Below are 15,181 nucleotides of genomic sequence, written 5' to 3' on the forward strand. Positions count from 1 at the left end.
TGTAATCGCTGCTGTGGTTGAAAGGAGTATCGTGAGTCTTGTAAAGTTAGGTGTTCCTTAATAATATATACAGGGACATTTCAAGTTGATACATTTAGAAACAAATTGTTACCAATGCAGTTGTCTTCTTTTGGGGAGTGACAGTCCATTTAATAATTCAGACTAGAGGTCGACCGAATATGATTTTTCGCCGCCGATACCGATTATTGGAGGGCCAAAAAAGCCGCTACCGATTAATCGGCCGATTTAATAATAATAATAATAATAATAATTGTTTTATTTGTAATAATGACAATTACAACAATACTGAATGAACACTTATTTTAACTTAATATAATACATCAATAAAATCAACTTAGCCTCAAATAAATAATGAAACATGTTCAATTTGGTTTAAATAATGCAAAAACAAAGTGTTGGAGAAGAAAGTTAAAGTGCATTATGTGCCATGTAAAGAAGCTAACGTTTAAGTTCCTTGCTCAGAACATGAGAACAAATGAAAGCTGGTGGTTCCTTTTAACATGAGTCTTCAATACTCCCAGGTAAGATGTTTTAGGTTGTAGTTATTATAGGACTATTTCTCTCTATACGATTTGTATTTCATATACCTTTGAATATTGGATGTTCTTATAGGCACTTTAGTATTGCCAGTGTAACAGTATAGCTTCCGTCCCTCTCCTCGCTCCTACCTGGGCTCGAACCAGGAACACATCGACAACAGCCACCCTCGAAGCAGCATTACCCATGTAGAGGAAGGGGAACAACTACTCCAAGTCTCAGAGCGAGTGATGTTTGAAACGCTATTAGCGCGCACCCGGCTAACTAGCTAGCCATTTCACATCGGTTACACCAGCCTAATCTCGGGAGTTGACAGGCTTGAAGTCATAAACAGCACAATGCATTGTGAAGAGCTGCTGGCAAAACGCACGAAAGTGCTGTTTGAATGAATGCTTACGAACCTACTGCTGCCTACCACCGCTCAGTCAGACTGCTCTATCAAATCATAGACTTAATTATAACATAATAACACACAGAAACACGAGCCGTAGGTCATTAATATGGTCGAATCCGGAAACTATCATCTCGAAAACAAAACGTTACTCCTGTTACATTGCACAACCTTCAATGTTATGTCATAATTACGTAAAATTCTGGCAAATTAGTTCGCAACGAGCCAGGCGGCTCAAACTGTTGCATATACCCTGACTCTGCGTGCAATGAACGCAAAATGACACAATTTCACCTGGTTAATATTGCCTGCTAACCTGGATTTCTTTTTAGCTAAATATGCAGGTTTAAAAATACACTTCTCAAAAAAATAAAGGGAACACTTAAACAACACAATGTAACTCCAAGTCAATCACACTTCTGTGAAATCAAACTGTCCACTTAGGAAGCAACACTGATTGACAATAAAATTCACATGCTGTTGTGCAAATGGAATAGACAACAGGTGGAAATTATAGGCAATTAGCAAGACACCCCCAATAAAGGAGTGGTTCTGCAGGGGGTGACCACAGACCACTTCTCAGTTCCTATGCTTCCTGGCTGATGTTTTGGTCACTTTTGAATGCTGACGGTGCTTTCACTCTAGTGGAAGCATGAGACGGAGTCTACAACCCACACAAGTGGCTCAGGTAGTGCAGCTCATCCAGGATGGCACATCAATGCGAGCTGTGGCAAGAAGGTTTGCTGTGTCTGTCAGCGTAGTGTCCAGAGCATGGAGGCGCTACCAGGAGACAGGCCAGTACATCAGGAGACGTGGAGGAGGCCGTAGGAGGGCAACAACCCAGCAGCAGGACCGCTACCTCCGCCTTTGTGCAAGGAGGAGCAGGAGACGCACTGCCAGAGCCCTGCAAAATGACCTCCAGCAGGCCACAAATGTGCATGTGTCTGCTCAAACGGTCAGAAACAGACTCCATGAGGGTGGTATGAGGGCCCGACGTCCATAGGTGGGGGTTGTGCTTACAGCCCAACACCGTGCAGGACGTTTGGCATTTGCCAAAGAACACCAAGATTGGCAAATTCGCCACTGGCGCCCTGTGCTCTTCACAGATGAAAGCAGGTTCACACTGAGCACGTGACAGACGTGACAGAGTCTGGAGACGCCGTGGAGAACGTTCTGCTGCCTGCAACATCCTCCAGCATGACCGGTTTGGCGGTGGGTCAGTCATGGTGTGGGGTGGCATTTCTTTGGGGGCCGCACAGCCCTCCATGTGCTCGCCAGAGGTAGCCTGACTGCCATTAGGTACCAAGATGAGATCCTCAGACCCCTTGTGAGACCATATGCTGGTGCGGTTGGCCCTGGGTTCCTCCTAATGCAAGACGATGCTAGACCTCATGTGGCTGGAGTGTGTCAGCAGTTCCTGCAAGAGGAAGGCATTGATGCTATGGACCGGCCCGCCCGTTCCCCAGACCTGAATCCAATTGAGCACATCTGGGACATCATGTCTCGCTCCATCCACCAACGCCACGTTGCACCACAGACTGTCCAGGAGTTGGCGGATGCTTTAGTCCAGGTCTGGGAGGAGATCCCTCAGGAGACCATCCGCCACCTCATCAGGAGCATGCCCAGGCGTTGTAGGGAGGTCATACAGGCACGTGGAGGCCACACACACTACTGAGCCTCATTTTGACTTGTTTTAAGGACATTACATCAAAGTTGGATCAGCCTGTAGTGTGGTTTTCCACTTTAATTTTGAGTGTGACTCCAAATCCAGACCTCCATGGGTTGATAAATTGGATTTCCATGGATTATTTTTGTGTGATTTTGTTGTCAGCACATTCAACTATGTAAAGAAAAAATATTATTTCTTTCATTCAGATCTAGGATGTGTTGTTTAAGTGTTCCCTTAATTTTTTTGAGCAGTATATATACTTCTGTGTATTGATTTTAAGAAAGGCATTGATGTTTATGGTTAGGTACCGTCGTGCAACGATTGTGCTTTTTTCGCAAATGCGCTTTTGTTAAATCATCCCCCGTTTGGCGAAGTCGGCTGTCTTTGTTAGGAAGAAATAGTCTTCACAGTTCGCAACGAGCCAGGCGGCCCAAACTGTTGCATATACCCTGACTCTGTTTGCAAGAGAAGTGACACATTTTCCCTAGTTAACCTCTTACATCTAGACGTTCCGCTTGCGGAACACCTGCTCCAATATCCAATGATAGGCGTGGCGCGAATTACAAATTCCTCAAAAATACAAAAACTTCTATTTTTCAAACATATGACTATTTCACAGCATTTTAAAGACAAGACTCTCCTTTATCCTGTTAGGGCTAGGGGGCAGTATTGACACGGCTGGATAAAAAACATACCCGATTTAATCTGGTTACCACTCCTACCCAGTAACTAGAATATGCATATACTTATTACATATGGATAGAAAACACCCTAAATTTTCTAAAACTGTTTGAATGGTGTCTGTGAGTATAACAGAACTCAAATGGCAGGTCAAAACCTGAGAGATTCCTTTACAGGAAGTGGCCTGTCTGACCATTTCTTGAACTTGTTTTCCATCTCTATCATTTACTAAGGATCTCTGCTCTAACGTGACACTTCCCACGTCGTCCATAGGCGCTCAGAGCCCGGGAAAAAACAGAATGTCGTCATTCCAGCCCCAGGCTGAAACACATTATCGCCTTTCTCAAGTGGCCGATCAAGGGACACTGGCTTATGCGCGTGACCCCGACCGCCCCCGTCTTTGGGATTTTTTCCTCTGTTTGCCGAAAAGGAGATTCCCTGTCGGAATATTATCGCTTTTCTACGAGAAAAATGTCGTAAAAATTGATTTTAAACAGCGGTTGACATGCTTCGAAGTACGGTAATGGAATACTTAGAATTTTATTGTCACGAATTGCACCATGCACGCGACACTTCTTTACTATTTCGGATAGTGTCTGGAACGCACAAACAAAACGCCGCTATTCGGATATAACGATGGATTATTTTGGACCAAACCAACATTTGTTATTGAAGTAGCAGTCCTGGGTGTGTATTCTGACGAAGACAACAAAAGGTAATCAAACTTTTATAATAGTAAATATGATTATGGTGAGTGCTAAACTTGCCGGGTGTCTAAATAGCGACATTATGGTGACATTATATGCTGGCTTGAAAAATGGGTGTCTGATTATTTCTGGCTTGGTACTCTGCTGACATAATCTAATGTTTTGCTTTCGTTGTAAAGCCTTTTTGAAATCGGACAGTGTGGTTAGATTAACGAGAGTCTTGTCTTTAAATGGCTGTAAAATAGTCATATGTTTGAGAAATTGAAGTAATAGGATTTTTAAGGTTTTGAAAATCGCGCCACAGGATAGCAGTGGCTGTTACGTAGGTGGGACGAATTCGTCCCGCCTAGCCTAGAGAGGTTAACTAACCACACTGTCCGATTTCAAAAAGGCTTTACAGCGAAAGCAAAACATTAGATTATGTCAGCAGAGTACCCAGCCAGAAATAATCAGACACCCATTTTTCAAGCTAGCATATAATGTCACAAAAACCCAGAAGACAGCTAAATGCAGCACTAACCTTTTGATGATCTTCATCAGATGACACACCTAGGACATTATGTTATACAATACATGCATGTTTTGTTCAATCAAGTTCATATTTATATAAAAAAACTGCTTTTTACATTAGCATGTGACGTTCAGAACTAGCATACCCCCCGCAAACTTCCGGGCAATTTACTAACAATTTACTAAATTACTCATGATAAACGTTCACAAAAAGCATAACAATTATTTTAAGAATTATAGATACAGAACTCCTCTATGCACTCGATATGTCCGATTTTAAAATAGCTTTTTGGTGAAAGCACATTTTGCAATATTCTAAGTACATAGCCCAGCCATCACTGGCTAGCTATTTAGACACCCGGCAAGTTTAGCCTTCACCAAAATCAGATTTACTATAACAAAAATGTTATTACCTTTGTTGTCTTCGTCAGAATGCACTCCCAGGACTGCTACTTCAATAACAAATGTTGGTTTGGTCCCAAATAATCCATCGTTATATCCGAATAGCGGCGTTTTGTTCGTGCGTTCCAGACACTATCCGAAATGGTAAATCAGGGTCGCGCGCATGGCGCAATTCGTGACAAAAAATGTCTAAATATTCCATTACCGTACTTCGAAGCATGTCAACCGCTGTTTAAAATCAATTTTTATGCAATTTATCTCGTAAAAAAGCGATAATATTGCGCCTGGGAATCTCCTTTTCGGCAAACAGAGGAAAAATCACAAAGACGGGGGCGGCCAGTGCACGCGCCTAAGCCCACAGTCCCTTGATCGGCCACTTGAGAAAGGCGATAATGTGTTTCAGCCTGGGGCTGGAATGACGACATTCAGGTTTTTCCCGGGCTCTGAGAGCCTATGGAAGACGTAGGAAGTGTCACGTTAGAGCAGAGATCCTTTGTAATAGATAGAGATGGCAAAGAAGTTCAAGAAATGGTCAGACATGCCACTTCCTGTAAAGGAATCTCTCAGGTTTTGACCTGCCATTTGAGTTCTGTTATACTCACAGACACCATTCAAACAGTTTTAGAAACTTTGGAGTGTTTTCTATCCAAAGCCAATAATTATATGCATATTCTAGTTACTGGGCAGGAGTAGTAACCAGATTAAATCGGGTACGTTTTTTTATCCAGCCGTGAAAATACTGCCCCCTAGCCATAACAGGTTAAAAGAAATGCATGTTAGCAGGCAATATTAACTAAATATGCAGGTTTAAAAAATATATACTTGTGTATTGATTTTAAGAAAGGCATTGATGTTTATGGTTGGAGCAACGTGTACCTAAGCGATTATATGCAACGCAGGACAGGCTAGATAAACTAGTAATATCATCAACCATGTGTAGTTAACTAGTGATTATGATTGATTGATTGTTTTTTATAAGATACGTTTAATGCTAGCTAGCAACTTACCTTGGCTTCTTACTGCATTCGCGTAACCTCGTGGAGTGCAATGTAAAGCAGGTGGTTAGAGCGTTGGACTAGTTAACCGTAAGGTTGCGAGATTGAATCCCTGAGCTGACAAGGTAAAAATCTGTCGTTCTGCCCCTGAACAAGGCAGTTAACCCACCGTTCCTAGGCCATCATTGAAAATAAGAATGTGTTCTTAACTGACTTGCCTAGTTAAATAAAGGTCTAAAAAAATAAAATAAAAAAAAAACGTCCAAATCGGCGTCCAAAAATACCGATTTCCGATTATGAAAACTTAAAATCGGCCCTAATTAATCGGCCATTCCGATTAATCGGCCGACCTCTAATTCAGACAATGTCTTATTATGGCATCCAGGAATGAATCTGCAAATTATTGACAGAGGTTTGGAGTAGGGTTGTGAAAGTTTAAACGAAATTGGGATGCTTAACGTTAAGAAAAATCCCTAATGGAAACAAATTGTTTTCGTTTGAATTTTGTTTCCTCCCACAAAATGTGAATGACAATGCAGCTGGTTCGCCTGTTCTTTGTGTGCTCAGTCTGTTGCGTGTGGAATATCCTAGCCTGTTTATTGATGATAGGCCCTGCTTTACTGAAGTTGCGAGACATTTGCAAGCAAAGAAATTGTGAAATACAGCATTCCATTGCGAGATACAGCTATTGATTGCCAATAGATAGGCCTTGTTACTTTTATTTCTTATCTGTATATATTTTTTTTTAAACTGCATTGTTGGTTAGGGCCTCGTTAGTCAGCATTTCACTGTAAGGTCTACACCTGTTGTGTTCAGTGCATTGTGACTAATTCGATTTGATTTAGTGAACGGTCCTGACTCCTTCTGGTGGCCAACCTGCCTCTACTGTCCCGCTACCCTCGCTAGCTCACTAGGAAAGATGCAAGCTAAAAAATAGATAAAAGTAGAAAAAGTGATTTCATAACAAACAAAACCATTTTTAAAAAGTACAGCAACTAATCGGTCTCATCCGTTCCAAAAATACTGAATCTTAGGAGTCGATTCCAAGAAGAAGAAGACTTGTTTCCTTTCTATTAAATGTCTTGGTAAATCACGACGTTTAACGTACTTTAAAGATGGGTATTGTTTTAGGAGAGAGTGGTCTGCGAGCAAGCAGCTCGAGATTATTTGATTGACAGTTATGGTCACCTAGTGATGGTCATGGCTAGAAGGGATCCAGCTTTTGTCAACCTACTGCGGAAGTTCTCCTAACCTGCTACGAAAATACAAAATCTGAATTTTAATTGGAAAAATGTGCATCCTTTCGAGCCATAATCCCTAGTGATGGACGTTAGTCCCGCTTCAGAAGTGCCATTCCTTTACACGCCAAGTAAAGTGCCCGTTCAGAGGCGCTTTGAAACTGTCAACATAAAAAGTTTTTGTCTTGTCGGCATTTTAAAAAGCCATAGTGTCCCCTTGGACAAACAAACATGCTTTCAAGAGTAGGGCTGTATGACCGTGGTAGATATAACTTCATTATCCGACCGTAGTGGTAGGCCTGGGTGACCGTGGTAGATATAACTTCATTATCCGACCGTAGTGGTAGGCCTGGGTGACCGTGGTAGATATAACTTCATTATCCGACCATAGCGGTAGGCCTGGGTGACTGGTAGTTATCCGACCGTAGCGGTAGGCCTGGGTGACCGTGGTAGATATAACTTCATTATCCGACCGTAGCGGTAGGCCTTGGTGACTGGTAGTTATCAGACCGTAGCGGTCATACTAACTTAATAAGACCGTTATTCTGCATTGTAAATTGACATGGAATGTAATTATTTGTTATTATTTTAACAAGAAAACCAAACTAAATGAACTATACTGAACACAAATATAAACGCAACATGCAACAATTTCAAAGATTTTATTAAGGAAACCGTTCAATTTAAATAATATCATTAGGACCTAATCTATGGATTTCATATTACTTGGCAGGTGTACAGCCATGGGTGGGCCTTGGAGGGCATAGGCCCACCCACTGGGGAGCCAGGCTCAGCCAATCAGAATTAGTTTTTTCCCCATAAAAGGGCTTTATTACAGACAGAAATACTCCTCAGCACCCCCACCCCCCCAACCCCACTCAGACGATCTTGCAGGTGAAGAAGCTGGATGTGGAGGTCCTGGGCTGGCATGGTTACACGTGGTCTGTGGTTGTGATGCCGGTTGGACGTAGTGTAAAGTTAGCGAAAACGACGTTGGCGGCAGCTTATGGTAGAGAAATGAACATTCAATTTTCTGGTAGACATTCCGGCAGTCAGCATGCCAATTGCACGCTCCCTCAAAACTTTAGACATCTGTGGCATTGTGTTGTGTGACTAAACTGTACATTTTAAAGTGGCCTTTTATTGTCCCCAGCACAAGGTGCACCTGTGTAATGATCATGATGTTTTAATCAGCTTCTTGATATGCCACACCTGTCAGGTGGAAGGATTATCTAGGTAAAAGAGAAATGCTCACTAACGGATGTAAACAAATTTCTGCACAAAATTTGAGAGAAATAAGCTTTTTTTTTTGTACGTCTGGAACATTTCTGCCCTTTTTAAAAAAAAATGTCAGCTCATGAAACATGGGACCAACAGTTTACATGTTGTGTTTATATTTTTGTTCAGTTTAGTTTGAAACGTAAAGCAAATCTGTCCATATTTCCATATCCATAGTTTGGAACTCTTTCTTATTGGTCTGTTAACTTAGTTACCACCTGGTGATGTCACAAGGCAGGCCAAAACTCCATCCCACCACAACAGGCTGACATTTCAGGAGGTCTTTTCAAACAGCTCTTACACTAAATGCTCATTATCATAGTTTTCACAATTTCACAGTATTATTCCAACCTCAGTGGAATATATACAGTTGAAGTCAGAAGTTTACATACACTTAGGTTGGAGTCATTAAAACAGGTTTTTCAACCACTCCACAAATTTCTTGTTAACAAACTATAGTTTCGGTAAATCGGTTAGGACATCTACTTTGTGCATGACACAAGTCATTTTTCCAACAATTGTTTACAGACAGATTATTTCACTTATAATTCACTGTATCACAATTCCAGTGTGTCAGAAGTTTACATACACTAAGTTGACTGTGCCTTTAAACAGCTTGGACAATTCCAGAAAATTATGTTATGGCTTTAGAAGCTTCTGATAGGCTAATTGACATTGTTTGAGTCAATAGGAGGTGTACCTGTGGATGTATTTCAAGGCCTACCTTCAAACTCAGTGCCTCTTTGCTTGACATCATGGGAAAATCAAAAGAAATCAGCCAAGACTTCAGAAAATAAATTGTAGACCTCCACAAGTCTGGTTCATCCTTGGGAGCAATTTCCAAACGCCTGAAGGTACCATGTTTATCTGTACAAACAATAGTACGCAAGTATAAACACCATGGGACCACGCAGCCGTCATACCGCTCAGGAAGGAGACGCATTCTGTCTCCTAGAGATGAAAGTACTTTGGTGCAAAAAGTGCAAATCAATCCCAGAACAACAGCAAAGGACTTTGTGAAGATGCTGGAGGAAACCGGTACAAAAGTATCTATATCCACAGTAAAACTATATCGACATAACCTGAAAGGCTGCTCAGCAAGGAAGAAGCCACTGCTCCAAACCACCATAAAAAAGCCAGACTACTGTTTTGCAACTGCACATGGGAACAAAGATCGTACTTTTTGGAGAAATGTCCTCTGGTCTGATGAAACAAAAATAGAACTGTTTGGCCATAATGACCATCGTTATGTTTGGAGGAAAAAGGGGGAGGCTTACAAGCCCAAGAACACCATCCCAATCGTGAAGCACGGGTGTGGCAGCATCATGTTGTGGGGGTGCTTTGCTGGAGGAGGGACTGGTGCACTTCACAAAATAGATGGTATCATGGGGAAGGAAAATTGTGGATAAATTGAAGCAACAGCTCAAGACATCAGTCAGGAAGTTAAAGCTTGGTCGCAAATGGGTCTTCCAAATGGACAATGACCCCAAGCATACTTCCAAAGTTGTGGCAAAATGGCTTAAGGACAACAAAGTCAAGGTATTGGAGTGGCCATCACAAAGCACTGACCTCAATCCCATAGAACATTTGTGGGCAGAACTGAAAAAGCGTGTGTGAGCAAGGAGGCCTACAAACCTGACTCAGTTACACCAGCTCTGTCAGGAGGAATGGGCCAAAATCCACCCAACTTATTGTGGGAAGTTGGTGGAAGGCTACCCGAAACATCTGACCCAAGTTCAACAATTTCAAGGCAATGCTACCAAATACTAATTGAGTGTATGTAAACTTCTGACCCACTGGGAATGTGATGAAAGAAATAAAAGCTAAATAAATCATTCTCTCTACTATTATTCTGACATTTCACATTCTTAAAATAAAGTGGTGATCCTAACTGACTTAATTAAGACGAAATTTTTACTAGGATTAAAACCCATCTGTTTTTTTTTTATATTCTCGAGGTGTTTCCAGGTCTCCCTCGATACCGATAGGCCTCTGCTGGAGTTGCACGTATTTCATATATACCAACTACCACAGTAGGAAATATATAACACATTTGGGATGTAGACTTGTGTTGTCCAAAATACACTACACGGTGTGTGTGTGTCTGTGTGCAGTGTACTTTTGACAGTTATGTTGGGTTGTTTCTTGGAGACCCCTTAGCAACGAAGGGTACAGAAGGCACGAAACAGGAAAAAAAACTGTTTTCAAATTATTATTTTTTAAATTAGACTCAATTAGTTGTTCTTATTGTTTAGTTTTAATGTTTGTATCGTTTTGTACCTACTGAACACAGCCCAGGCTTACCTCAGGGGTGTGTGTGTGTGTGTGTGTGTGTGTGTGTGTGTGTGTGTGTGTGTGTGTGTGTGTGTGTGTGTGTGTGTGTGTGTGTGTGTGTGTGTGTGTGTGTGTGTGTGTGTGGGTGTGTGTGTGTGTGTGTGTGGTGGATTACACACCAGTGTCCAGAGAGGGTTTAGAGGCCAGCTGTATACAGGACTCACAGAGAGACAGACAAATGGACAGGCCAGCTGTATACAGGACTCACAGAGAGACAGACAAATGGACAGGCCAGCTGTATACAGGACTCACAGAGAGACAGACAAATGGACAGGCCAGCTGTATACAGGACTCACAGAGAGACAGACAAATGGACAGGCCAGCTGTATACAGGACTCACAGAGAGACAGACAAATGGACAGGCCAGCTGTATACAGGACTCACAGAGAGACAGACAAATGAACAGGCCAGCTGTATACAGGACTCACAGAGAGACAGACAAATGAACAGGCCAGCTGTATACAGGACTCAGAGAGACAGACAAATGGAGACAGACAAATGTTCAGTGTGTGTGGGCAGTGTGTGTGTGGGCAGTGTGTGTGTGTTCAGTGTGTGTTCACTGTGTGTGTGTGTTCAGTGTGTGTGTGTGGGCTGTGTGTGTGTGTGTTCAGTGTGTGTGTTCAGGTGTGTGATCTTGTGTTCAGGTGTGTGACTTGATCTCTCTCTGACCCCAAACAGCTCTGATGGCTTTGTGGATTATCTAAACATCACGAGAGACACACACACTCTGAGGACAGACACACACACTCTGAGGACAGACACACACGCACACACACTGGGGACAGACACACACGCACACACACTGGGGACAGACACACACGCACACACACTGGGGACAGACACACACGCACACACACTGGGGACAGACACACACACTCTGGGGACAGACACACACGCACACACACACACACACTGGGGACAGACACACACACGCGCACACACACACACACACACTGGGGACAGACACACGCGCACACACACTGGGGACAGACACACACACTCTGGGGACAGACACACACACACACACACTCTGGGGACAGACACACCCACTCTGGGACAGACACACCCACTCTGGGGACAGATGTATCCCGTTCCAGATTACTTCTCTGTGACGGTAATAGATTTGGCACCACAGGTGTGAAGGACTTGGCTCTGACCAACGTTGGAGGGTAGCAGCCATTATCATTTTTATTTAACTAGTCAGTTAAGAACAAATCCCTATTTACAATGACTGTCTACCGGGGAACAGTGGGTTAACTGGCTTGTTCAGGGGCAGAATGACAGATTTTAACCTCGTCAGCTCGGGGATTCGATCCCAGCAACCTTTCAGTTACTGGCCCAACGCTCTAACCACTAGAGCTACCTGCTCTAACCACTAGGCTTCCCGCTCTAACCACTAGGCTACCCGCTCTAACCACTAGGCTACCTGCTCTAACCACTAGGATACCTGCTCTAACCACTAGGGCTACCCGCTCTAACCACTAGGCTACCTGCTCTAACCACTAGGATACCTGCTCTAACCACTAGGGCTACCTGCTCTAACCACTAGGCTACCTGCTCTAACCACTAGGCTACCTGCTCTAACCACTAGGCTACCTGCTCTAACCACTAGGCTACCCTGCTCTAACCACTAGGCTACCTGCTCTAACCACTAGGATACCTGCTCTAACCACTAGGATACCTGCTCTAACCACTAGGATACCTGCTCTAACCACTAGGGCTACCTGCTCTAACCACTAGGCTACCTGCTCTAACCACTAGGCTACCTGCTCTAACCACTAGGCTACCCTGCTCTAACCACTAGGCTACCTGCTCTAACCACTAGGGCTACCCGCTCTAACCACTAGGCTACCCGCTCTAACCACTAGGATACCTGCTCTAACCACTAGGCTACCCTGCTCTAACCACTAGGCTACCCTGCTCTAACCACTAGGCTACCCTGCTCTAACCACTAGGCTACCCTGCTCTAACCACTAGGCTACCTGCTCTAACCACTAGGCTACCTGCTCTAACCACTAGGCTACCCTGCTCTAACCACTAGGCTACCTGCTGTAACCACTAGGCTACCTGCTCTAACCACTAGGCTACCTGCTGTAACCACTAGGCTACCTGCTCTAACCACTAGGCTACCTGCTCTAACCACTAGGCTACCTGCTCTAACCACTAGGCTACCTGCTGTAACCACTAGGCTACCTGCTCTAACCACTAGGCTACCTGCTCTAACCACTAGGCTACCTGCTCTAACCACTAGGCTACCTGCTCTAACCACTAGGCTACCTGCTCTAACCACTAGGCTACCTGCTCTAACCACTAGGCTACCTGCTCTAACCACTAGGCTACCCGCTCTAACCACTAGGCTACCTGCTCTAACCACTAGGCTACCCGCTCTAACCACTAGGCTACCCGCTCTAACCACTAGGCTACCCGCTCTAACCACTAGGCTACCTGCTCTAACCACTAGGCTACCTGCTCTAACCACTAGGCTACCCTGCTCTAACCACTAGGCTACCTGCTCTAACCACTAGGCTACCTGCTCTAACCACTAGGCTACCCGCTCTAACCACTAGGCTACCCGCTCTAACCACTAGGCTACCCGCTCTAACCACTAGGCTACCTGCTCTAACCACTAGGCTACCTGCTCTAACCACTAGGCTACCTGCTCTAACCACTAGGCTACCCGCTCTAACCACCAGGCTACCCGCTCTAACCACTAGGCTACCCGCTCTAACCACTAGGATACCTGCTCTAACCACTAGGCTACCTGCTCTAACCACTAGGCTACCCGCTCTAACCACTAGGCTACCTGCTCTAACCACTAGGCTACCCTGCTCTAACCACTAGGCTACCCTGCTCTAACCACTAGGCTACCCGCTCTAACCACTAGGCTACCTGCTCTAACCACTAGGCTACCCTGCTCTAACCACTAGGGCTACCTGCTCTAACCACTAGGCTACCTGCTCTAACCACTAGGCTACCTGCTGTAACCACTAGGCTACCTGCTGTAACCACTAGGCTACCTGCTGTAACCACTAGGCTACCCTGCTCTAACCACTAGGGCTACCTGCTCTAACCACTAGGCTACCTGCTCTAACCACTAGGCTACCCGCTCTAACCACTAGGCTACCTGCTCTAACCACTAGGCTACCCGCTCTAACCACTAGGCTACCCGCTCTAACCACTAGGCTACCTGCTCTAACCACTAGGCTACCTGCTCTAACCACTAGGCTACCTGCTCTAACCACTAGGCTACCCGCTCTAACCATTAGGCTTCCTGCCGCCCCCTTATGCTACATTCTGTTATATAGCCATGGTGTACGTAGTAGTGTACCGTGTGTGTGTCTGCTATCCAAATGTTTATATAGAAGTTCACTACTCTAATCCACTCCTCCTGTCCATCTCCTAACAGCACTCCCCACCAGAGACCACCTGGCGCGTCCCCCTCAGCCCACAACATCAGCAGCTCCGCGGTGACGGACCGGACCAACTTCTCCCGGGGGGTGGCCATCCGCAGCACCTTCCACGCAGGTAATATTAAATGTTATTATACTTCCCCACACGCTGTTCCAGCTCCGCAGCGATCAGGTTGAAGCTACTGAATCACACCTGTGGATCTCTGTGGTTCTCTGGTACTCTGTGGTTCTCTGGTACTCTGTGGTTCTCTGGTACTCTGTGGTTCTCTGGTACTCTGTGGTTCTCTGTGGTTCTCTGGTACTCTGTGGTTCTCTGGTACTCTGTGGTTCTCTGGTACTCTGTGGTTCTCTGGTTCTCTGTGGTTCTCTGGTTCTCTGTGGTTCTCTGGTACTCTGTGGTTCTCTGTGGTTCTCTGTCAGTGTCGTCTTGCATCACACTCATCTGCTGGTGGTGCTGTCATATCGCTGAGTTTCAATTTAAATGTTTCCGTCCTCTAACTGGGACGGTCAGCAGAGAGGGGGCCTCTAACTGGGACGGTCAGCAGAGAGGGGCCTCTAACTGGGACGGTCAGCAGAGAGGGGGCCTCTAACTGGGACGGTCAGCAGAGAGGGTCCTCTAACTGGGACGGTCAGCAGAGAGGGGCCTCTAACTGGGACGGTCAGCAGAGAGGGGTCCTCTAACTGGGACGGTCAGCAGAGAGGGGCCTCTAACTGGGACGGTCAGCAGAGAGGGGCCTCTAACTGGGACGGTCAGCAGAGAGGGGGCCTCTAACTGGGACGGTCAGCAGAGAGGGTACTCTAACTGGGACGGTCAGCAGAGAGGGTCCTCTAACTGGGACGGTCAGCAGAGAGGGGGCCTCTAACTGGGACGGTCAGCAGAGAGGGGGCCTCTAACTGGGACGGTCAGCAGAGAGGGGCCTCTAACTGGGACGGTCAGCAGAGAGGGTCCTCTAACTGGGACGGTCAGCAGAGAGGGGGCCTCTAACTGGGACGGTCAGCAGAGAGGGT

At 45.1% G+C, this 15,181-nt stretch overlaps 1 protein-coding gene across 6 annotated transcripts in view; it reads left to right on the top strand.

Annotated features, from left to right (window-relative positions):
• The window catches only part of mark2b (MAP/microtubule affinity-regulating kinase 2b), a 148,229-nt gene that overhangs the window by 102,956 nt on the left and 30,092 nt on the right, over positions 1 to 15,181 (top strand). For all 6 annotated transcript variants that reach the window (XM_082965307.1, XM_082965309.1, XM_082965305.1 and 3 more), the window contains one exon: positions 14,170 to 14,288. In XM_082965307.1, coding sequence (XP_082821433.1) covers positions 14,170 to 14,288 — 119 coding nt within the window. The remainder of the gene's footprint in view (positions 1 to 14,169; positions 14,289 to 15,181) is intronic.

Source organism: Salmo salar, chromosome 18 (genome assembly GCF_965601325.2).
Source record: "Salmo salar chromosome 18, fSalSal1, whole genome shotgun sequence".
Lineage (NCBI taxonomy): Eukaryota > Metazoa > Chordata > Actinopteri > Salmoniformes > Salmonidae > Salmo > Salmo salar.